This window comes from Protopterus annectens, chromosome 5.part1 (assembly GCF_019279795.1).
Source record: "Protopterus annectens isolate FY-2018-M chromosome 5.part1, PAN1.0, whole genome shotgun sequence".
Taxonomy (NCBI): Eukaryota; Metazoa; Chordata; order Ceratodontiformes; family Protopteridae; genus Protopterus; species Protopterus annectens.
Window position 1 is genome coordinate 465,933,681 of NC_056736.1, and position 25,682 is coordinate 465,959,362.

A 25,682-nucleotide genomic window follows, 5' to 3' on the forward strand; every position below is an offset into this window, starting at 1 on the left:
CAATATCTGTCTGCTAGTATATGGTTTTTGAATCCCAACTTTTCCACTTCTGACAATCCATCTAAAATAACGGTTTCCATTATTTTTCTACAACAAGAAAGTAAACCTATGGGTCTTTGCCATTCTGGGATTGTCCTGTTCCACTTTCCACTTTCCCTTAAAGCTGGGTTTAAAAAGTACATGTCCAGTTTTGAGGACTCTTCCAATGCTTTAATGACCTAGTGAATAACAGATATAAAGGTACTGTAAGTTCATGCTGAAGTGTTCTTTGGTCATTATTACTAATTCTGCCTTCTCCCTGTACTTTGTTTAGGTCCAGATTGCATAGTTCTTTTTCTAATTTCAGTATATGAAGTTACCCTGATGTTACTAGCACAATGTATTGCCCCCTTTGTGAAGCCAGATTGTTTTGCATACAGTTTTGTAAACATATCTATATCCTGTTGTTTTTGAGAATAATTTTAAAATGTACGCACAATTTACCAATTTGTATGTATTTTCTACTACCATAACTTATGTTTCCATAAAATGTTTTCCTCTTGTGCTCAATATCTTTATATAAATTTTCTTCAATTTTTTTCTTAATCTAGTCTCACACTATGTTTAATTTGTTTGTCCAGTTTTAGTCTAGTTTATAAAATTACAGTTCAATCTCATTTCCATTTCTTGTATTTTATATCTCATCTTAAGTATGTTGTTCTTACGGATGCATCACCCCAAATAGTTTTACACTGTGACTGTTTTGCTTCCATACAGTTTATTAATCTTCAGTGCATTGTTTTAGATTTCATTTTGGTATAATTATCTAGCAAAAGTTTAACCCTTACATCCCTACGATCACTGGTAAAACCTAAAATGAAATTACAATAATTTCCTTGGGAACACAGACAATGTCCAGTATGTACCGTTCCATGGTACATTTGTTTACAATCTAAATGAATTGTTGTTCATGAACATACATTGCAAATAATGTCCTTACTAATGTTATTGCAATAATTACTATTCCAATCTGTTTCTGGTGAATGTTTGGTCTCTGGCTACAATTCTTTTCCCTCTTTTGTTTCATGAAGTTAATGAACGAATTTCTCTAGGTCATGAGGACTTGCCTTTGATAATCTGTACACCCCAACAATCATCAGTTCCAGGTTGTCTCTTTTGTCACAGTTATACAATTCTGCAGTAACAATGGTATCGAACATGTAATAATCAGAGATCTCATCACAGTCTTTGATTCCCATCATAAACCTCCCCCTGATTTTTTGTTAGAAAGTCTGTTACAGTAAAACGTTTATGAACTGTGTCCAGTCATTGTCCTTTAACCATATTTTGAAAATAACAATCTCGTGCAAATGTAGCAAATTTTCCATTAAAAAACTTTATTACTAATGTTCCTAGCATTAACAACCAGCACAAATACATCAAACCAAAACAGATGTATCAAATTTTGCTATGAACTGTTAAATATTTGATCTGACAAAAATCCTGTCTTGAGTTACTCAAATATTGCAATACATCTGCTGCAAAAATTGTCCTCCCTTGCCTTGACAATGAACTTTGTCCTAAGTACATGTGTCCAAAATTAGCCTTGGATATTCCATAGATTTCCACTTTTAAAATGGGCCATTTTTTCATGTAGCTATTTAGCCAAAACATTTTTTTCATTCACGCTGACTTGATTCTCCTTTCTATATGTGATTTGTGAAAAATGCATGCTAATACCTGTACAAGCTATGCTATCTAAGAGGGCTGCAAATTCCCTACAGAAGTCAGAGAGTCCTTGAAGATAAGATCACTTGCACCAACATGAAGAAAAACAGCTCCATACTTCCTTACATTAAGGCACTTCCATTATCCTATTAAACATCCTGTACTTTTACCGCTGGTAAGCACAACATTATTTAATGTTCATTATCTTCTCTGCAAATTTAAGTATCAGTTCCTTTAATAACACAATCTCCAATGATTTCAGACCAGATCTGAGGAATTCCCCACTTTTAATTCAGTAATGTTTGCTCTATCAGTTGTTACAAACAAACGATCATCACCATTAAGTGTTTTTAATCTCACAGTTTTTATCACTTATTTAATTTGCAAGCATACAATTCCCACCCAGCTCTCTTTGTTGCTTCCACACCTTGAACCAAGTTGTCAGCTTCTGTCTGTCTCCAATTTTTCTTAATTTTTTTTAAATCCTTCCACGTTTAATTTCAGTTTCTTCCTTTTATTCTACCCTTTGCCACTCTTTTCTACCTTCTCTGTTGGAAAATTGATATTTTCTGTAGAATGAATGCGTGACTGAGCAATGTCTGTGTTAGTAACACATAGACAAGGTTTGCATTTATCTTTTTTATGCAAAACATTAATGAAGACTGTACACACAATAAGCATATGTGAATAGTGCAGATTAAGATGACTGGAATCTAGCCTCATGCTGATGCGAGTTCCTGTATTTTTTTTCTAATTAGATATTTTATTATTGATTGCACTTGACCTTTATATAAGAAGGGTGTAGACTAGGGGAATCCTTGCCTCAATGAGTGATCTAGATGTGCTTAGAAGAATACTAACTTACATTGTGTACAATGACACCTGGCAGACACCAGAAGAAAGTGGACATTTAAGCTTAAAACTGGACAGTCTCATGGTTTGCCAGCATCTCAGTAACAAGCAGAATTATATCTGTAGCAAGTAAGCAAGAAATAAGACCAATGTTTGGAAGTTCTATGAAACAGTGGTATATGTGCAGATACTTCCTTTTGCTGATCATTATCTCATAGGCTTGACAGAAATCAAGTGTATTCAGTTTCCTTCTTAATATAGCGTAATCCTTTTCCTCTAGTTTGAACAAGGTTAAATAAAAAAAAAAAAACAAAAAAAAAATGACCTCCTGAAATAATCTGCAATTAAAGACCTTTAAAATACATTAGACATTCAGCATGTCTCTTCTGCCCTGTAAAAGTATACAAAATAATTTTCCTTAAAAACGATTGTTAGATAGAAGCTGTGGAAGGTCTAACCTTATTCCATAGGCAGTCAGCTCTGGAAGGGTCTATCTTCTAAGTCGGTTGTTTAACATTCAGCCTTGCAGTTGAGTGACAGCATAAAAAAAGGAAATATCAACAACTTAATACTTAGCAAAAAAAAAAAAACATTCCCTAACCAACCTCAATTTTTTAAGACCTTCAGGAACTCTGAACATTAGGAGAAAACATAAATGTTTATAGTATGTGAATAAAAAGGTGAATGCTGAATGTTTGCTATTTGGAGGGGGGGTGGAGACCACCAGCCAGTTCCAGTCAAATAAACTCTTTCATCATTATAAAAGGCATGTACAGCATATGAAGTACTCAGTGTTTTCAAAACACTTTAGGAAGAACTTGCATTTTCTGAAGTTGCTAAAACAATCACATCTGAGAACAAAAGCAGGAAATACACCATACAGGACTGGATACGGTTATTATCAAAAACATATTTCTTCAGTTTCAAAACAGTACTATTCAAAACCTTAAATTAGCAAAAGGCTGATCTCACAATTTTGTAGCTTTATAATTTCAAGGTTTAAATAACAGTTGTGAATTTAAAAATGCAAATGCAGTATAAAACTTGCCAGAAACAAAAGGTTTAGCATTTTTTTTGTAAATAAGAAATATTTATTTCAGTTGTTTGCTATCATCATCATGCAGGTCAGAGTAAAGTGGGGAAGGCATTGCCTCTTGAATCCTTCACTGCTCCCTTGATAGTAAATTCAGAGACCCCTGTGTTCTATACTTATTTACTTGTATCATCTTCTTTCTTACACTGGATCATCATTTGGACCTGTACAAAAGAACAAAATAAAATGTGAAGAGGTCAACTTTAACTTATGGTATTTATGTAGGAGGTGCTGAGCACAAGCCTTTCATATTTGCAGTCACATTACTGTGTTAACAATGAACAAAGACAGACAAAAGAAACAGAATATATACAGGCCATCAGTGGAAGTGTACAAAGCATATACAAAACTAGACACTTTCAGATCTTAAATAAAAAAAGTTATGTACTCACCAGAGCGTTCCATCTGTGTTGTCCATTTTCAATCTTCCTCAACAACTGGTTTTGGATCTGACCATCAGATCTGACTCGGCCGTTATTTTCAGCTCATGGCCACTAGAAAACTCTTGAGCTCCTCTCTTACCCATAATGCTCTATGCCCTAACATACCTCAGATCTTGTTTTCTGACTTAGTAGCAAAAGAAATATCAGCACCCTGGTAATAGAAATCCATATTTTTATTTATTTTACATTTGTTTACTAAGAGAGCCCGACTGGGCATGAATCCCATTTTTAGCAGAGGCCCGGGGAGAAAAGCTCCACAAAGTTAGTACAGTAAATGCAATACACATGTTAATAAAATACAGTACAAAAGAAAAAAGGGAGCTGTTGGATGCTCATACAGTAAAAATAAGCATAGAATAAGTAAACAATATAAAACATCAATACATGAATATAATAAACAATACAGTTATAGGACATTTTGTTTTGTTATATGGTTACATATCTGGAGCTCAACATAAGGAACTACAGTAGTTCCCTTACAAGGTCTCGCTCTTCCAGAAGCCTTTACTTCAAAGGTAGGGGGTTGGGGGGATGGGAAGATGAAAAATGAAAATGAACACAGATAGAATATTGTGGTGAGTACGTTAACTTTTTTATCCGATGTCAATTTTCATTCATTCCTCAACAATTGGGACAAAGTCCCCCAGCTAACTGAAATCCCGGAGGACTCTAAGGAAGGATATTCCTGAGCACATTTGAGCCAAAGGCTGCGCTTTCCCTCTGAGACCAGATCCAATTTGTAATGAGTAATAAAGGTAACAGGAGTAGCACAAGTAACAGTTGCACATATATTCATTCATGGAAGCCCTGGATAAAAACAGTGATGATGTTGCCATGGACCTGATTGAATGGGCTCCCAAATGTTTTGGTAAGGAAAGGCCCAATTTGTTACAGGCAAAGGATATACAATCTGTCAGCCATCTGGCTAAGGTTAGCTTTGTAACCTGCTTGCCTACTTTTGAATCTGCAAAGCAGACAAACAATTGATCTGTTTTTCCTGAAGTTCTTTGTTCTAAGTAAGAAAAGACATAATTGCCTATAAATGTCCAGTAAGTGTAAAAACAAGTTATGTACTCACCACAATGTTCCACTTGTGTTTTCCATCTCACCTTTATTCTTACTACGTTGGGTTCAGATCCAATCCTCAGATCCGACTCGGCCTTATATACAAGTTCGAGGTCTTACTAGTTTGTGGCTAAACCCTATCCCCATCATGCACTAGGAGAGCTTCCCAGATCTTGTTTGGAGTTATAAAAAGAATACAAAATAAGGGTAGTTTAATATCCTATAGCGCAATCAAGAAGGTCAGAGATCATTAATAGCCAATTGTATCAACTCAGTCTTCCAGGAGCAAAAGGCTGGGGGAATGGAGGGTGGGATGTCAGAATGAAGGTGAGATGGACAACACACATGTAACATTACATAACTTCTTTATGTGTTGTTGTCCTATCTCACCTTCATTCTTGTTAGGTTGGGACAGCATCCCTAATACCATCTTTCTTGGGTGGCTCAAGGGGAAATATTCTTCAGAGTCATGGAACCAAAGGAGGCTCTGTTCCTGGAGGCCAAATCAACTTTGTAATGAGTGATAACTATATGTGGTCTTTCCCACATTGCTGCAGCACAAAAGGTATCAATTGGCAGTCTAGCCCGAAAGGCGGAAGAGGTCACAATGTCTCTTTTAAAATGGCCTTTTACTTTACGGGGAAGATCTTTGTTCTGAGATTTATAAATGAAGGTTATACAATCTGAGAGCCATTTTGAAAGTGTCACTTTAGAAACTGGAGCACCTTTCTTTGAATGTGAAAGAGATACGAATAGTTGGTTAGATTTTCTAAAGTCCTTTGTCCTATGTAAACAGATGTGTAATTGTCTATGCACATCCAGTTGGTGCAATGTGTATTCCGCCTTTTTCTTGTAAATAGGAAAAATACTGGTAGCTCTACGGACTGCTTCAAATTAGATTCTGAACATATCTTGGGTAAAAAGGAAGGGTTTGTTCATAAGGAGAGACTGTCTCTGTGGAAAAGCATGCAGGGGACTTTATTGACAAGGCTTGCAGCTCTAACACCATTCTAGCAGAATTGCTATCAAAAGACAAAATTCAAGTCCCATGGTGCTGGGGGGTCTTTAATAGGTGGTTGTAATAAAGAAGTACCTTTAAGAAAGGCCTTGCATAGTCTGTGAGACATAATACTGAGGCCTGATTCACCTAAATGGAAATTGGATATTGCTGCTAACTGAACTCTAATAGTAGCTGCAGCTGTGCCTTCATTGAATAGTTTTACCAAGAACTCTAGAACGGAACCTATTGGGGCAGAAAACAGGTCAATATGATTATGAGAAGATCATAAAAAGAATCTTTTCCATTTATCTTTCTCGTTGAAGCCTTATAAGAAATTAGGATGTGTTTTATTGATGAAGAAAGGTTAGGGAGCCTGGTTATGGTTGGAATCGGAGCAGCAAAGCTGTCAACTTGAGAGTTTGAAGGGAGGAATGGAGCGTTCCTGAAGCATGAGTCAAAAGGTCAGGAACTGGGTCCAGAATCCAAGGCTACTCCCAGAGATGAGGCCACAGGAAGGGGAACCAGATTTGATGAGGCCAGTACAGGGCAATGAGTATCAAGTACTTTCCCAAGTAACTGGCTTTCTGAAGAACTTTGGGTACCAATGTAAAGGGAGGAAAAGCATAGAGGAGACCTGTGGGCCAATTGTGTACAAGTGCATCCCTTGGTGACTCCCCCAGTAGGAGGATCAGGGCAAAATAGCTGCTGCATTTGGCATTCACAGATGTCGCAAAAAGGTTGCAACAAGGCTGGCTCCATTTGTGGAAAATCTTTTCCGCTACTTCCTGTTTTAGGGACCACTTGTGAGGCATCAGGATTACTCTGCTGAATCTGTCTATCAGACCTTTGGGATAAGGTCTGGTAGGTAGGGAAAATGGACTCCTATGGCAGAGAGAGTCTTTCCTTCGTGTTCACACCTGGTTAGTGTGTCCTTGACTTTGGGCCCAAACAGAGAAGAGCCATTGAATGGGGCAATCACAAAGTAAGATTTAAAGGGCTCCGCAAAATCAAACAAGCGCATCCAAAAATGTCTCCTTAGGGAAATTCCTGAACAAGCTGCTCTGCTCGCTGCATAAGAAATTAGACTCGTGGAGAAGCTGACCACTGAATTTAAGGTAGACAGCTGAGAGGAAACTTTCTCTGACACCCCTTCACCTACTGAACCCTGGAGGGTACCTCCTAACTCCTTCATGAGATTTCTCTATAGTCTAGTAAAGTGAGTCAGATAATTCAGTGATCTAAGAGCAAATGTGGCTGAAGAAAATATGCTCTTTCCATATCTGTCCATTGTGCGAAACTCTTGTTTGGTGGATTGACAGAAGACGTCTGTGAGAGTTCCTTCTTGGTGGCTGCCAACACCACCATAGCATCTACTGGGACTCCCTTAGTTAAGAAATTTTTGTCTGATGGTGAGGTGATGAACTTATTTGGCCTCTGAGGAACAGGTTCCACTGAATCTGGAGACTCCCATGCCTTTCAAGAAACTGTCTATAAGTTTGTCAAAAGGCGGAGACACCCAAGTGGAAGAAGGGTGAGACCCAAAAGCCTTTAGGTACACAGACTCCTCTGCTGAAGGGTTGGTGGACTTCCAGCGATCTCTCTGTTTAAGTATTTCTAAGATGTCTCCAAATGAGACATCATAAGGAGGTGACAGTGGGGACCCTTCGGATTCATCGAGGTCCATATCCGAAGTCATGGACTCCTCTGAGGAGTCTAAATACTTCTTCTTGCATAACCTCTTCCAAGGGACCTCTTCTGAGGGGTACTCTGGAGAGGTTTCAAAAGAGTGGGGGGCACCCTGCAGGGTATCCTGAGGTCTAGGATCTCTCTGCGTCCCTGTGGATGCAAGGTTACAGAGGCAGACATCGGTGCCTTTGGGGGAAGAATGTCCAGAGATGAGAGTGGAGCTGTCTGTGGAGTCAGCACTCTCCTCATCACCTAAAAGCCCCCGCTCCTGATCCAAGGAAACCCATGGCTCTGAAGAATTGGAGGGAATGCTTGGAACCAAGGAGGATGGCTCCAAGGCTGAGATAGGAGCAGAGCTCACTGAACCAACACCCCGAAAGGCAAGTTTGGATCCAACAATTATCTGAGTCGACTCCTGCCCCCAGAGCCAACTGGACAGCATCAGCTCCTAGACTCCAAGTTCTGATGGAGGAGAGGACATTGGAGCAATGTTTGGATTCAAAGATCCTATAATAGGTCTTGGCTCTGATGGTTCCACCAATACCAGCTCTGGAAATTCCATCTCCGAGGTCAGATCGGAGGAGGAATCGATGCAGAGGGGGAGGATTCAGTCAGATCCAAAGCCCTCGAGTTTGGATCCAATAACAACCTGGCAAGTGCTCATATCCTTAACAGTCTCTGCACCACTTGATCCAAGTCATCGTCGGACAGGCTCCTGGAAGACCGAGTTGAGGGGGTAGGAGATTGAAATGCTGAAGCAAGGGTGACCTGAGAGTAGGTGATACCGGTTCCAAGCCAAGGGACCGGCTCCACAACTGAATCTCCACCTGCATCTAAACTGGTGGAGCTGAAGTAGTAGGCCTCTCAGATCCAACAGCCTTGGGATCTGGAGAGGAAACTTTGGAAATCTTTTTAGAAGGCTCCGATGGAACACTGGAAGAGGGGGATCTCTTCCCAGACTTGTCTGATTTAGATGGAGGAGACTGGTCAGACTTAGAAGAACCTGGTCCTTCTTGTAATGCTTCGGAGAAGGGGGTTTTCAACAGTCCTCTAAGGATCAACTTATTCTTTCTCTCCAAAACAGCCCTGTGACTGAAAGAGTGGCAGATTGAACAGGACTCCTGGAGATGGACTGCTCCTAAACAGTACATACAAATTGTATGCCTATCAGTAAGGGACATTTTTTGTCTGCAATCCTCACATTTTTTAAACCTAGAGGGGTTTGAATCTTTGGAAGACATTGTAACAATAAGAACAGCAGCTAACAATCAGAATATATATAGTATTTTTTTTTTACTTTTTAAACAAGAAAAAGAAGTTATGTACTCACCATAACATTCATCTGAGTATGAATGAAGGTCAGATAGGACAACAACATAACAACTGTTCATAGAGGAGGAAAAGAGGTGTACTTGAAGAGCTCCCCACAAATGGATGAAATTTTGGAAGACCGCCTGATCAAGTTTCCATTCGTGAGGGTCTGCTCTGGTCCTGTTCAACTTGTCTGCCACACAATTATGTTCTGACAGAATGTAGGATGTATGAAGGTGAGACTGTGTTGTGAAGCTATATTCCAACCTAACATGGCTAGTCTGCAAAGGAGGTATGACCTGGATCTACCTTGCTTGTTAATGTACCACATGACTGTGGTATTGTCTGTAACCACATGAAGAGGTCCTGCGAACCAAAAATGATAAAGACAATTGAGTGACTTGAGCAGACATCTCCTTGTTATTTATGAGCTATCCTATCCCCCCCCACACACTTTTATCTCTCTTGAAACTGCTCCCCAAACAAAGTCTGAAGCATCTGTGGTGGCTGTTTTGAAGACGATGGGGAAGGGGAGACCTGTACTTAATGATACTTGTTGTCTTCACCAAAAGATGGGTCTTCTGACAAACACAAGCACTGGGATTTGAAAAGACAAAGGGTGTCGATGCTGGGACCAAAGGAATTTCAGATACCACCGTATCTTTCTCTGTGGAGTTTTGTCCAAGGATATCATGAGAATCATAGAAGCCATGAGGCCCAAAATCCTGAGGTAATCCCCTCACAGTGACCAAAGTCTGACTGAAAAAAGTCTGAGTAGAAAACCTTAGAAACAGATTTACATAAAGATCTATTTTTCAACTGCCCCAGCTTGTGTAATAGAGCTCTCATCCAAGAGAGAGATTCCTGACACAGACTTGGCAGAAATAAGCAAGTCACCTAAATATGGAAAAATGTGGATATCTTCTAGCTTGCAATGAGCTATATGAGGAGCCAGAAATTTTGTGACGACTCTTGGTGCAGTAGATAGTCCAAAAGGTAAAGAAGAGAACTGATAATATGCTCCAGGCACACAAAACCTTATGAAATGTCTGAAGTCCAGATGAATAGGTATGTGATGATAAGCATCTTTTAAGTGTTGTCTTGCCAGGAAACTTGAAAGAGGAAGTAGTAGTAACAGGTTTAGTGACATCATTTTGAATTTGGGCACTAACAAACAGTTTCAAGAAAAAAGGGGATCCAGAACTAGCCTCCAAGAATTTTCTTTCTTTGGAACTAGGAACGTCCTTGAATAAAAATTCTTCCACACCTGGGGAGGAGAAACTGGTTCTATCACTCCTTCTGATACCATGTGATGAAGAATCTGTGGAACCCATTTCTCTGAAACTATCTGTTGCCAAACAGAAAAATGGAGATTCACACATTCTGCAAGAAAAAAGGGGCCAGAGTGTGAGGGTTCACAAGGTGTCATTCAGACTTGTTGGATTGCCCTTAGTTTTGGGAGGTCTGAGACTACTTTTTGGAACCCCCTTGCATTTCTTCTTAAACATCTGTTGACGTGTATTTTGTTGAGGCTGTTCATTCTTTTTTATTATTATTTTGCCAAAATTGGATGAGGAGATTGAAAATTTGGAAAAGGAGGGCTGAAAAATTCTTAGAGATTCTCTTTCCATGGATCAGCTTTCCCCTTTCATCACACTTTTTGTTCACCCCTGCAGCAAAAGAAACTCTATCCAAGGGAGAATAGCATTTATAGTAGTATCAACAGAGTCATGCACATACTGTAAACAGGTAGTTGTAGTAGTGACCTGTGCAACAGAAGAAACTTAGACTATTTAAAGTAGCAGATTTAAAGCAGATTTTTATCACAAGACGAAAGTGCAGAAAAATGTTCCTCTTACTTTCACAATTTATCAGAACAAACTTAACACACAAGCCTGACAATTCAACATTTTGAAAATCAGAGATCTGAGGGAAGTGAGGCAGGATGTATTGTGGGTAGGAAAGGAGATCAAGAGTTTGCTGGTCTCCAAGAGCTGGAATAATGGCCAAGTCATATCGAGTGTCAGATCCAAACCCATATGTTGAGGAATGAATGAAAATTGACAACATCAGATGGATACACTTTTTGCCCATACCTATCAATAATTTTCCTATTCTTATTAGAAAGAGTAGGATTGGAATTAACCAAGTGCTTAGTAGCAGTGGGATCAAATAAAGCTTCATGTGCTGTGTCAGGTTTGAGAATAGCATATTACCAATTAAAAGACTGAGGAACTTTATATATCCTACTGCCTTTTTAGGGGCAGCTAAGACTGAGTTCTTGAAGCCACCACTGTAGACTTTTTTTTTTTACAAGCTTTTGACATCCTGACTTGAACAGACAGTAGGTCTTGTTCCAGCAATCTCTGCATTCTTATGATCCACTGAGGATTCCTCATGTGAAATTGAGCAAAGGAGGAGTGACTAGAGACCCGGGGAACTATTGCTCCATTAGCCTGACGAGTCTGATATGCAAAGCTATGGAATGCATATCATGGACCTAATAAACAAGGATACAGGGAATTTCCAAACTTTGGATCCCACACAGTTTGGTTTTGTGAAGGGTAGAACTTGCCTGCTCAACTTGGTCAACTTCTTTGATTCGGTCACCAGAGCTGTGAATGAAAGCAAGGCAATACAGCCTACCTTGATCTGGCCAAGGCCCCTTATATCAATAGGTGGGTTGCAAACTGGCTCACAGGTAGAACCCACAGTGTAAGTAGATGACTCCAAGTCAGACTGCCGACCAGTCACAAGTGGAGTCCCAAAGGGTTTGGTCCTGGGTTCTCTCCTGTTTTGGTATCTACTACTCTGAACTCCAGGCCAACACGATGGGGCTCTGGCTGACAAAGTTCACAGACAACTGCAAGTTGGGAGCTATTATTAACTCTCAGAGTGATGTTGACATCCTAGAGAAAAGCTTCAGCAAGACCGACTGGTGTCAGGACCATGGCCTTTAGCTCAATGCCAAAAAAGGTGTCATCCCCTTTGGGAAAAACCCGGTTCCCATGAGTTACCACATCAATGGTAGTCCACTGAACACAGAAGGCGTTATAAGAGATATGGAAACACAGGTTGACAGCAATCTCTCTTTTGACCACCACATTGCCACTGTGGTCAGAAAGTCCTATGTGGCACATCTCATTACCAACTGTTTTGCAGCCAGGAAGAAAGAGGTCATTGTCTCCCTCTACTCTTCCCTCATTAGGCCAATCACAGAGTACAATGCCCCATTTGGCATGTATCTTACTAAACACTTGCAACAACTGGAGACACCGCAACAGTGCCTCACAAAGAGGATCCTAGGCCTTAAACAGTTGTCCTATATGGACAGACTAAAAAACTTCTCTGTCTCATATTGCCTACTTAGAAGTGATCTCTGCTTGACTTACAAAGCCATGTCTGACCTAGCTCTGTTAGAAATGCTACATCTAAAGAAATCCCAATCCCTCCACACCACAAGCTCCAGAGACCTCAACCTCATTACCACAATCTATAGAACATGCTGGAGGGACAGGTTCATAACCCACAGACTGCCAATGCTATGGAACAGACTTACCATACATGTCAAGCAGAGCACCTCACTGGCCCACTTCAAGAGAAATCTTGATGAGTGGATGGGAAATAGAAAATTCACCCCAGGGATCACTCCAGTGGCTTTCCACAACAGAGGCACTGGGAACTATGTTCGGGTGGCACAATGCCAGGGTAATCTTATGGGCTAGGCTTGTAAAGGCCACAGGGCCATTAGTCTAGTACACACCTATGAACCTATGGGAGTGGAACACATCAACCCTAGTGCCTGAAGCAGACTTAGACTGTACCAGGGTTGAATGAACATATTTCCATGGTACCTGTACTAAAGCTGGGAGCAGCAAGACTGTGAAAAAACAGTACTAAAAACTGCATTAATATATAAGTTGGCTAGTTTGTGAAATGAAGACTATCAATCAATTATTTATAAATTAAAAAAGATTATTTTATACATTTGTACAAAGTTTAGTGCAATTAAAAGTTTAGCTACATGATGATGCCCTTCCTCTCTCTCTTTTTAATAAGTTTCACAATGATTAATTTATGCTAGTATACATTTATGTATACACTATCTTATTTATTGAAAGTTTTTATATATAAATTATTTATTTATATATATATTTTTGTATTAGCACAAATGCACTTTAAAGTGTATGTTTTAAATATTTTTAATCCATGTATTTATAATTTAGTCCTCTAGCTTCCTTTGTGGGTAAGGTTGGTTAATTTATTTAAGGTTGCTTTAACAGGTATAGGATAATTAATTAATTGGTTAATTATTTTCTTATATAAGGGGTTGGTTTCAACTACTGTAGTATTTGCTGATGAAGTTACATTGTTAACGAAAAACGTGGTGAACAAGTTAAGCATTTTTTGGTTTTATTCATGTGTTAAAGTTGGAGTTCGTGCCTACAGTGGTTCCAGGTGCTTTGTTTTTTTTTTTTCATATTTGTGAAGTTATATGTGAGGTGCCTTTTCCTCATTTTTGTTGACTATCTTCAGAAGTGCTGAAAGGGCTTGTTTGGAAAGAATGCCTGAAGCCCTGATTTTGCTGACCAATTCTGCCGCGAGGGCAGCATCTCCCATTCTGGTTCCCCAACTATCCCTGGGGGAACTGCCTCCACGTGTATCCTGGAAAGGCCCTAGGGATTTTTTGAACCACATTTTATCACCACTCCTCTGGTTCCTGGAAAAGGACCTCTGGGGGGTGGAAAAACATACGCGACAGCAGAAAGGGTCTCACAATCTTTCTCACACGTGGACAAGGTTTCTTTCACTTTGTGGACCATTTCTGAAAGCAGCAAAAAAAGATCTGAGGTAACAAAGAGAGGGATTCTGGGTCGAGGTAAAGCTTGATAGTTTCTGGCTGGCACAAACTGTAGTAATGATCCAAGTCGGTTCCAATATCAGAACCAAGTCCATTTGTCAAGGATGGAATGAAGTTTGACATCAGATAAAATATTACAAGCAACAAAATCAGTTTATGAATGGAACTATGGGAAACAATGTAAATGGTTGGACTGGGGAAGAAATAAAAATAGAATGTGAAATAAAACAGGGCTTCCCAGCTAGTAGTGCAATTTTCTCATTAGTTATGAATGTAACAGTGAAGGAAATTAATAAAATGCCAAGTAGTAGTGGATACAAAATGATGAAGGAAGTAGAGTTGCCAATAATGTATAACTATGCGGATGACATTGTACTAATTGTTGAAAATAAAGCATGGATGGAAGAAGTAAATGAAAAATTAAATGTAAATTAAAAATGGCTTAAGTATAAATAAACAGAAAAGTAAAGGATTTGGTTTTGATGGTAGGATAGGAGGTACTGAGTTAAATGAAAAGTATATAGATACATTAGGAATAATACTTGGACGGAATGACTACAGACAACAACAATGGGATAATATACTCAAAGAAGTAAAGGACAGGACTATTTCTTGGAAATCGTATAGATTTTCATATAGAAAAAAAGCACACTTGTTGAACAACACGGTAACAACAAAAATTGCTTATGTTGCTAACATTTATACAATTTCTATTAAGTATGAAAAGGAACTAATGATGATTATACCTTCTTTTATATGGGGCTCTAGACCGAATCCAGTCAAGAGAGAGAGATTATATATAATAAAGAAAAACAAGGAGGCTTAGATTTAATAAACCCAAATAGTGCATGCAGCATCTTTAATTTTTTATAAGATATTAAAAGGAATTATGAAGGAAAATAAAAACTTGATAGAAATGATACTATATTATAAATACAAAAAAACGGTGGGAAGGAATGGAAGTTAGAAAAGAAGTAAAAGCATTCTGAATGAAGAAACAAAAGGGTACCAAAACAAAATTCTGTTATGGAAAGTAAAAAAAAAAAAAAAAAGAATATGTGTGAAAAAAATTAAAAGGAATTGTACTTAAATATTATGAAAACATTTTATTGCACTGTTACATGGAAAGATTTAGAAATATATAAGAAAAAAACCCAGAATGATGAGCTGTAATAACTATAAAAAGAAATAATGTAATGATTTTTAAGGAAAGTGTCTATTAGAAAATTGCTGGTTTAGGCAAATATGCCATACAAGAAAAAGCAAGACAGAAAATGTAATAAATGTGGAGATTTTGAGACTACTGAGCATGTGTTTTTGAAATGTGAAAGCATTAACAATTTCTGGAAAGAAATATGTCAACATAATAGGGTGTAAAGTTTGTTACATTTGAGTAAATAGTATGGACATAATATAATTTGGTTATTATGGTGCATGAAAACTGGAAGAAGTGCAGAAAATGGACAGAGTAATATTTTATGTTTCATGGACTATATGGAGCAAGAGACTAAACAAAATCAGATACAATGGAAAATTGACTTTGGTAAAGATTCTTGAGAAAATGTTTTTGTTGTGGACAAAAGAGTGGGGGATGCTTAAATTGAAGTTTATATTGTATAGAAATTTGTGAATAGATGTAAATAATATAAATGTGTAAATAATATGTAATGTATATATCAATAAGAATCCCCTACTCATTACAACATTCATGGTGCTTGCAACCGATGAGTGTGAGCATCCATTCTGTTCCTAGCACAGTGGTGGCTGGGAGAATGGCAAGCAAAACATGGCATCCTAAGAAAATGGAGTAGAGGCAAATTTTAACTCCATAGAGATGTTTTCCAAGATTGAGGAGGAGAGAGTTGTTCAGGATAAGGAAGGAGATTGGATCAAGGATTCAGAGGAGTTATTTCAACAGGAGCTTTTTAAAGGGTCGGAAAGTGAAGAAATTATAATTACACCCCTCCAATTGGGAGGGTTGTGGGATGACATATTAGAACATTTGATAGAACAAAGCTAACTGTGGACAGGGAATGAAATATCAGAGTGAAATGATGGAGAGAGAATAAATAAGGAAGAACAGAAATTAAAGAAGAAATCATTTGCAGTAGTCAGAGCACAACATGAAGTCAGAAGAGAGAAATAAGACAGAATAATAAAAAAAGAAGTATGTAGTGAGAATCTACAGTAAGGAAGAATTGGAAATGGAGAAATATGAAATATGGGTCAAGACTGTTGTGCTTTTAGGAATAAAGGCACAGGAGGTAAGAACTTTTATTCCGATTACAAAAGAGACTTATTGTGACATTTTTTGAAACTGGTGAAATTTTAGAATCTTTTTTGGAGAAATGTGAAAAGAAAAAATAAATATCCATGGAATAAATACATTATAAAGACTTTTTTTCAACAAACAGAAAAAGGTTAATGTATAATTTTGGGCAGAAACTGCAAGAGAGGGAGATACTGGTAAAAAGAACTTCTGTAATGCAGTAAAGGACATTTATAAAGTTAATGATAATAGAAGACTTTGGACAGAGTCTTGGGATTGTAATATGATTTTGAAAATGAAAAATGGCAAATTTGTACATATTCCAAGCATGATTAATGTTGATAGTTATAGAGTTAAGTATTGAAAACAACCAAGAACATGTTTTTTTCTATGTGAAGGGTAAAGGAGGGGCTTTTTGTGAATAATTGTACAAAGATGTTATTCATGTGGAGAAACTGGTCATGATGCTAAAAAAATGTAAAAAAATGCTATAAAGGTAAGCAAGAAGGACACGTACAGATGGATTGTGAAAAGGAGAAAATCTTAGAATATGAAGTAAAAGGGCAAAATAGATAATATGCAAATGAGAAGGAACAATTGCAACAGGAAGAACAACAAAAATATCAAACAGAAAGTAATGATACAAGCCATGAAGAAAATATGGATAACACACAAAATGGAGAAGGGGAGAGGGAAAGTAGAAAAGGAAGTTATGTACTTACCATAACGTTCCATGCAAGTTGTTCATCTTGCCTTCATTCTTTACTGATGGGTGCAGAGCCAGGTCGGCAAATTGTAAAGCTTGAGATCTTCAAATAGCTTGAGGCCAAGTCACTATCCCATGATGCACCTGGAGTTACCTCAGATCTTGTTTGCTGCATAAAATAATACCAAATGTCATTCCTTCACTCCCAAGAAAGGGTATAGAAGGATTGGGCAACCAGGATGGATCCAGCATCGCAGTCATCTAACAGCCAGGAGGGGGTTGGAGGGAGGGACTTAAGAATGAAGGCGAGATGTACAACTCACATGGAATGTTATTGTAAGTACATAACTTCTTTATGTGAAGTTGTTCATTCTTTACTGATGGGTAGCATCCCAAGCACCATCAATCTCGGGTGGCTCACGGGAGTATATTTCTCAGGACCATGGATCCAAAGGAGGCCCTGTCCCTGGAGGCCTTGTCAACTTTGTAATGAGTGATAAAGGTATGAGATTTTGACCAAGTGGCTGCTGCACAAATGTTATCAATGGGAAGTCTGGCAGAAAAGGCAGATGATGTAGAAACTGCTCTGGTTGAGTAAGCTTTAATCTTATATTGGCAGCTGAATAGACAAAGGTGATACAATCAGATAACCATTTAGACAGAGTTGTTTTAGCCACTGGTCTACCCTTCCTGGAGTCTGAAAATGAAACAAAAAGCTGGTCTGATTTTCTGAAATCTTTTGTTCTATCCAAATAAAATCTGAGCTGTCTGTAAACATCAGGTTTGTGTAGCATATACTCTAAATTGTTCGAATGGTTGGGGAAGAAGACTGGCAAATCAATAATTTGGTTGAGATTGGTTTCAGTGCAAACTTTGGGCAAGAATGAGGGGTTTGTTCTAAGTGAGACTCTATCAGCATGGAATATCAAATAGGAGGCTTGATGGATAAAGCCTGAAGCTTTGACACTCTGCGGGCAGAAGTAATAGCTACCAAACAGATGGTCTTCCATAACAAATGTTTGAGGTCACAAGAGGAAGCTGGTCCAAATGGCGGAAGAATTATGCGGGAAAGAATACAATTTAGATCCCATGGAGAATAGGGAGAGTTCACAGGTGATCTAATATGAAAAGTCCCTTTGAGAAAAGCTTTGGATAACTTGTGAGACATGATATTCAATCCTTTAAATCCAAGATGAAAATTAGAAATAGCAGCCAGTTGAACATGAACTGTTGCTGCTGCAGCTCCTTTGTTAAAAATCATAGTCAAGAACTCTAAAATGGAGGCCATAGGGGCTTCGTAAGATCAATATTATTTTTAGAAGCCCATACAGAAATTTGTTTCCACTTGCTAAGAAATAGCTTCCTAGTAGAAGATTTATGAGAAGATAAAAATAAGAAGTTATGTATTCACCATAACGTTCCATCTGAGTAGGTAAACTTCATGTGTCTGCAACCTGTGGGATACGGAACCGACCTCGGATCCTAGCCGGCAACTTTACAAAGCTTAGATCCGAGCTCCTAGCTCCTCCCCTTACCCATAATCCCCTGCCAACCCTGACTGACCTCAGATCAAGTTTGCCCGCAAGCACTATAGTGGATAACTAACTACATTATCAGAATGGTACATCACTATATGACATGAAACACATCTGAGGGTCAGGGGGACGGGGGGGGAACGGTTGCAGACAAATGAAGTTTACCTACTCAGATGGAATGTTATGGTGAGTACATAACTTCTTAATCTGAAGTAGTTAACTTCATTTGGTCTGCTACCTGTGGGACAGAGTCCCCAGCTACCTAAACCTTGGGCGGCCTTCATGGAAGGATATTGTGGAGCCAAAAGAAGTTCTCCCTCTGGAGGTAATGTCCAATTTATAATGATTGATGAAGGTATGAGATGAGGCCCAAGTGGCTGCTGAGCAGATATCATCCAAGGAAACCCTGGATTTAAAGGCAGCAGATGTAGCCATAGCCCTAGTTGAATAGGCACGAACTCTTCGAGGTACGGGCCTGCAGGAATTTTGATACGCTGTAATTATACACTGTGAAATCCATCTCGATAAGGAAACCTTTGAGACCAGTTTACCTAGATTAAATTTGGCAAAGGAGACAAACAACTGGTCGGATTGTCTATGACCAGATGTCCTATGAATGCAAAATCTAAGTTGTCTGTGTACGTCCAAAGAATGTAGTCTGTACTCCCCTTTGTTCTGGTAGTTAGGAAAGACCAGCAAATTGATAGATTGGTTAATATTAGATTCAGAAACTACCTTCGGGAGGAAGGAGGGAATGGTCTTGAGGTAAACCCTATCCTTGTGAAAGGTTAAGTATGGGGGTTTCACAGAAAGAGCTTGCAATTCAGATACTCTCCTGGCTGAAGTAATAGCCACAAGAAAGGCTGTTTTCCAAGACAAATATTTGAGGTCTACTGAAGACGCTGGTTCGAAGGGAGGGGCTGTCAGGGCTTGTAATACCAAGGTCAAATCCCATGGACGTACCGCTTCCTTTATTGGAGGTCTAAGACGAAAGGTGCCCTTTAGGAACGTTTTGCACAATTTTGTAGTAATTAAAGGACCCATTTCAGTACCTATGTGGTAATGAGAGATAGCTGCTAACTGAACCTTAACCGTAGAACAGCTAGCTCCATCATTAAAAAGACCTGAAAGAAAGTCCAGCACCGCAGGCAAGGGGGCTGTAAAAGGGTCCAAATTATGGTGTTCTGCCCAGATAGAGAAACACTTCCATTTACTACCATAGACCTGCCTAGTAGAGGGCTTGTGCGCTGCTACTAGGATAGTTTTAACTGGAGAAGAGATACCGGGAGTCCTAGCTACAAGTGGAACTGGAGCAGCCAAGCCGTAAGCTTGAGGCTGGCCAGGTCGGGAAGTGTGAGCCCCTGGGGGTGGGAGATTAGATCCGGAAGGGGATCTAGAATCCAGGGCGGATTCACTTGAGACCAGAGGTAAGGGAACCAAGCTTGGCGAGGCCAGAATGGGGCAATGAGGATCATCCTGCTCCCCAACCGACTGGCTTTCTGAAGAAGTTTCAGCATGAGGGGAAGAGGAGGGTAGGCATAGAGAAGACCTGGTGGCCAAGCATGCACCAAGGCGTCCCTCGGGGCTTCCCCGGCAGGGGGAAGGAGAGCGAAGTAACTGTTGCATTTCGTGTTTGAGGGAGATGCAAAAAGATCGCAACAGGGCTGCCCCCAAATGACAAAAATTCGACTCGCTACTCGAGGATTGTGGGACCACTTGTAAGGTGAAAGGATGGTGCGACTCAGTCTGTCTGCCAGGATGTTTGTCTGTCCCGGAATGTGCGTTGCAATGAGAAAGCGGTTGGTGGAGATCGCCCATTCCCACACTCTCATGGCTTCTCGACAGAGTGGGTAAGACCTGGTTCCCCCTTGTTTGTTGATATACCATACCACAGACATACTGTCTGTCTGGATTGCAACTGTTCCTACAGGCAGAAGGCTCTGAAGTGCTTGCAACGACAACAGCACTGCCCTCATCTCTAGAACATTTATGTGCAATAAGGTCTCTGAATCGTTCCACGTGCCTTGGACTGTCCTGCTAGAATAATGCCCCCCCCACCCAAGATGAGAGGCGTCCGTGGTCACCGTGGCGAGAGGGGGGTCGTGGCAAAGGGGCGTCCCGCCTGGAGGTCCGGCGACTGAAGCCACCAAACGAGAGCCCTCTTGCAGGCCTTGCTGAGAGAAATGGGGTGACTCAAGGGGTATTGATGAAGGGACCATTGGACTTGGAGTGTCCACTGTAAAATCCTCATGTTCAGACGCGCCATGGGAAGAACGTTTATAGCGGCTGCCATGGACCCAGGGCCCTCAGAACCAATCCCGCCGGAGGTTTTGAAGATTGAAAGATGGCCCACACATGTGCCCTCAAAGTATGCAATCGGTCAGGAGTTAAGAAGACTAGTTGCCTGTTGGTGTCCAGTCTGGACCCGATAAAGTCTATCACCTGAGTCGGGGTGAGAGAGGACTTGTCCGAGTTTATAATGATCCCTAGTTGCGGAGCAAGGTTGAGAAAGTAGTCCCTGGCTAAGCATAGCAGATGCCTTGTCTGGGCCGTGAGGAGCCAGTCGTCCAGGTACGGGAAGACCTGCATTCCCTGGAGTCTCAGGTGGGCCGCTATCACTGCTTACACCTTGGTGAACACCCTGGGGGCTGAGGTGAGACCAAAGGGGAGGACCCTGAATTGATAATGACTGGCTCCCAGCCGGAAGTGGAGAAACCTCCTGGACCATTCGTCAATCAATATGTGGTAGTACGCATCCTTGAGGTCTATGGAACACATCCAGTCGTTCTCCCACAAGAGGGGGAGAACAGATTGAAGAGTGACCATCCGGAACTTTTCTTTGGTTACTGACGGGTTTAGTAGGGAAAGACAGAGGATGGGCCTTAGGTCCCCCGTCTTTCTTGGCACCAAAAAGAATCTTGAGTAGTAACCTGATCCGGACTGGCCTGGGGGACGTGCTGGACAGCTCCTTTTTCTAAAAGATGCCGAACTTCTGCAGCTGCAGCCTCCCTCTGATTGGGTGGAACATCGGGGAGGTGTTTGGGAGTGTGGGGAATGTAAGAAAAGGGAATTCTGTATCCTCTGGATATGATACGAAGCACCCAGTGGTCTGTTGTAATGGATTCCCAAGCTGCCAGGTGCCTCGAGAAGTGCCCCCCAACTGCCTCCAGAGTGGAGCAGTCGGGCAACCCCTCAGGGTTGCTGCGTGGGCCGATCAGAGAAGGCTTCTCTGGACCCAAAGTCCCTCGGGCCCCCTCTGCCTCTAGGGTGGCATCCAACATGTCCTCCTCTGCCGCGAAAGGACTGGGAGTCCGGAGCGGACTGGGATTGTTGCGACTTTCGGAACCACATCTTCTTCGGTCCCTTTTGGTTCTTGGAGAAGGACCTCTGGGGAGCAGAGAAGTGGACTCCGACGGCAGACAATGTCTTCCCATCCTTTTCACTCTGGACCAAAGTCTCGCGAACTGTCTTGCCAAATAGGGCAGAACCATCGAAGGGGGCATTTGCAAAGGATGCCTTGAAGGGTTCCGCGAAATCACAATGCCGGAGCCAGGCCTGGCGCCTCATAACTAGGCCTGCTCCGCTGGCTCTAGCGGCTCCCTCTGTAGCATGGGATAAAAGCCGCATAGAGGTGTTGGATATAGACCTAAGAGTGGCCATGCGAGTGGAGTACAACTGTTTGTCCTCTCCCGACATGGACACCGGGGGTGATGCAGCGTACTCTTTGATAAGGTCTCGCTGCAGTCGAATCACATGTGCCATGTAGTTCAGGGACCTTACAGAGAAGGTCGCTGAACTAAAGACCCACTTCCCGAGATGGTCCATCGAGCGAGACTCCTTTCTCGGGTGATGGACCGAGGGATTCTCTTGGGCTAACTCCCTCTTGGTGGCTGCCGCCACCAAATGGCATCTACGGGGGGTCCCTTGTTCCAATGGGATTTCTCTGCCGGGGGGCTCAGGATCTTGTCAGGACATTTAGGGACTGGCTCCACAGTGTCCGGCTCTTTCCACGCCCTAGTGGTAATAAGGTCCACTAAGGGGTCGGCCGGAGGGGACACCCAAGAGGTAGATGGGCCTGCTTTGAATGCCTCCAGGAACACGGATTAGTCCAAGGAAGCCTTGGGGGCAGACCACCCCCCTCTTATCCTAAGCATTTCCATGATGTCTCCAAAGGAGACATCCTCGGGGGGGGGTGACCTTGGGGAGCCTTCCCCCTCATCCAAATCCGTATCTTCTGTCAAGGACTCTGAGGAGTCCACGTGCCTCCTTTTACACTTCTGCTTGTGAGGAACATCCTCGGGGGGACTGTCCAAGGACGGCTCACCAGCAACATCTTGTTCCAGGGGAACGACCTGAGATGTCAAAGCAGGCTGTCCCTGTGGCCGGAAGCCTTACCCAAATGAGAGGGAGTGCGAGATGGAACCGTAGCAGGGAGCGGGGGCCTGGATGCACTCATCAGAGCCCTCTCCACCACATCAAAGGCCGAGGGAGAGCCATTCTCTAGGATCCGAGAGCCAACACTCACTCGGATCCGATGGATGGATCAGAGCCGGCGCCGAGACCATCGGATCCGAAGGGCCAGTGTGCTCCAACCTGGACCGAGCCGAAGGCACACTAAACCCCTCGGATCCGAAGCTCAGAGCATGGCTCAGAGAGCTCGGATCAGACAAGGACGGATCCGGTAAACTCGAAGGAGGAGTCAGAGCCGAAGTACCAGATACTGTCGGCGCCGACCCACCCCCGGCTCCAACGCTGCCCGGCTCAGAGCGCTCCGAACCCGGGAAGCGGGTCAGAGAAGGAGCTATCGGGGCAAAGAAGGGTGTTGAGCTCCCCCCAGAGGGGGGGAGGCAGGAGCACTCCCATCTGCATTTGGGCCTGGATGAACGTTCGCATCACCCGGTCCAAATCAGCTTCAGAAAGGCTACGTGTTGATCTCAACGAGGCCTCCGAGGCTGGCTGGGAGTGCCGCCTCGATGACCACGACGGAGATTGGGTCTCCTCCTCCTCGGGTCCCAGTGAGAAGCATGGAGACCGGAGCTGAGAAGGAGGAGACCTGGAAGCCGTGGAGGGAGAAGCCCACTTAGCCAGGTGGCCCGAAGCAGAGGCCTCGGCCCGCCGCTTGTGGTGCTTCTCCCTCTGTTTTTCTTTCCTGGCCTCCCTCTCCTCCAGCGCCGAAGCAGGAGATTGAGTCCCGGCCGGGGGGAGGGAGGCAGGAGTGGCCGCCACCGAAGCCTGGGTGGAGGCCACAGAAGCACCGGAGGCCGAAGTCGGGGGCAAAAGTCCTGCCAGGATCAGCTTAGACCTCCGGTCCTTCAGTGCCCTGGGGTTGATCGCCACACAGATAGCGCATCCAGAGGAAAGGTGTTCAACCCCAAGGCACTGGACGCACCGAGTGTGGCCATCTGCCGGGGAGAGCTTATGGCCACACTCGGTGCACTTAGAAAAGATTGGTTTTGGGGCATCAGACATTCTAAAGAAAACACACTCATTAGGCCCCAAACACACCACACACAGAACTACGTACCAGCGAAGGGGAGGGAGGGTAAGTTTAACTAAAATATTTAACTACAAGGATTTAACCAAAGGGAAACCTAACCACAACACACTCGTACACTTAAAAGTAAAGAAAAAAGTTTTAAATTTCTCACAAACTCTAGGAAGACCCTACGAACCAGGAGCTCAAAACCTAGCTGCTGACCAGAAGCGCTGCAAACTAGATCTGAGGTCAGTCAGGGTTGGCAGGGGATTATGGATAAGGGAAGGAGCTAGGAGCTTGGATATAAGCTTTGTAAAGTTGCCGGCTCGGATCCGAGGTCGGATCCGTATCCCACAGGTTGCAGACCAAATGAAGTTAACTACTTCAGATGATCTGTTTGGTCTCATTGGGGAGGTTATGGAACCTGGCTATGATGGGAATTGGAGCAGCCAAGCTGTCAGCTTCAGGGACTGCAGAGAGGGATGAAGTTCCCCCGACGAGTACGTCAGAAGGTCTGAAACTGGGTCCAGAATCCAAGGGTCCTCCAGAAGATGAAGTTGAAGGAAGGGGAACCAAATCTGATGAGGCCAATGAGGAGCTATTAGAATGATGGTCCTTCCCAGGGTTTTTGCTTTCTATAGAACCTTGGGTATCAACAGGATTGGTGGAAATGCATAGAGAAGACCCGAAGGCCAATCGTGTACGAGTGCGCCCCTTGGGGCTCCTCCCAGAGGGGGAAATCAGGGCAAAGTAGCTTCTGCATTTCATGTTCATGTGACTGACATAGAGGTTGCAGCAAGGCTGGCCCCACCTGCAGAATATCCTGTTCGCTATTTCTTTCTTGAGGGACGACTCTTGGGGCAACAAGATTGCCCTGCTCAGCTTGTTTGCTATCACGATGGATTTCCCCAGGATGTGCATTGCCAACAGAAAGCGCTGGGTGGAAACAGCCAACTGCCAAACTCTGAGAGCCTTGTGACAAAGGGGGTAAGACCTGGTTCCTTCTTGTTTGTTCAAATACCAGACCACCAACATGTTGTCTGTCTGAATCGCAATCGTACCCAGAGGAAGACAGTCTTGAAAGTACTGCAACGCCAAAAGTACTACTCTCATCTCCAGGACATTGATATGCAGATGCGTCTCTTGACCGGTCCATGTGCCTTGGGCAGTCTTTCCCTGAAACCCCCCCCCCTATCAGGGAAGTGTCCCTAGTTCACTGTGGCCGCTGGAGGGCGTAGCACAAATGGGCGCCCTATCGTGACATGAAGTGAGGTCAACCACCACTGAAGGTCCTTTTTGCAGGAATTTGTGATCATTATAGTGTGAGACATGGGAAGCTCTTGGTAAGACCATTGAGTGAACAACAGCCATTGTAGTATCCGCATGTGCATACGAGCTAGTGGTATGGCTAAAATTGCTGCTGCCATCATGCCTAATGATTTCAAAACTTCTGATGCTGGTGCTCTGTCTTTTGATATCAGAATGCTGACATGCTGATGAAGAAGAAAGACTTTTTCTATTGGAAGCCTCAGTGTGGTGGTGGCGGTGTCCAACTCTGCCACGATAACAACAATATGCTGCGATGACGACAAGGAAGATTTTTCTGAGTTGATTGTAATTCCCAGTTGATTGCAGAGTGACAAAGTGGACTCCCTGGCTTGAATGAGTTGATTCTGCA

The 25,682-nt window shown here is 42.3% G+C and overlaps 1 protein-coding gene across 2 annotated transcripts in view; it reads right to left on the reverse strand.

Moving 5' to 3' along the window:
* Positions 1–1,355: 1,355 nt before the first annotated feature.
* Positions 1,356–25,682, reverse strand: part of TEX55 (testis expressed 55) — a 419,875-nt gene continuing 395,548 nt past the window's right edge. For both annotated transcript variants that reach the window (XM_044073121.1, XM_044073122.1), the window contains exon 4: positions 1,356–3,816. In XM_044073121.1, coding sequence (XP_043929056.1) covers positions 3,769–3,816 — 48 coding nt within the window. In that variant the 3' untranslated portion in view covers positions 1,356–3,768. The remainder of the gene's footprint in view (positions 3,817–25,682) is intronic.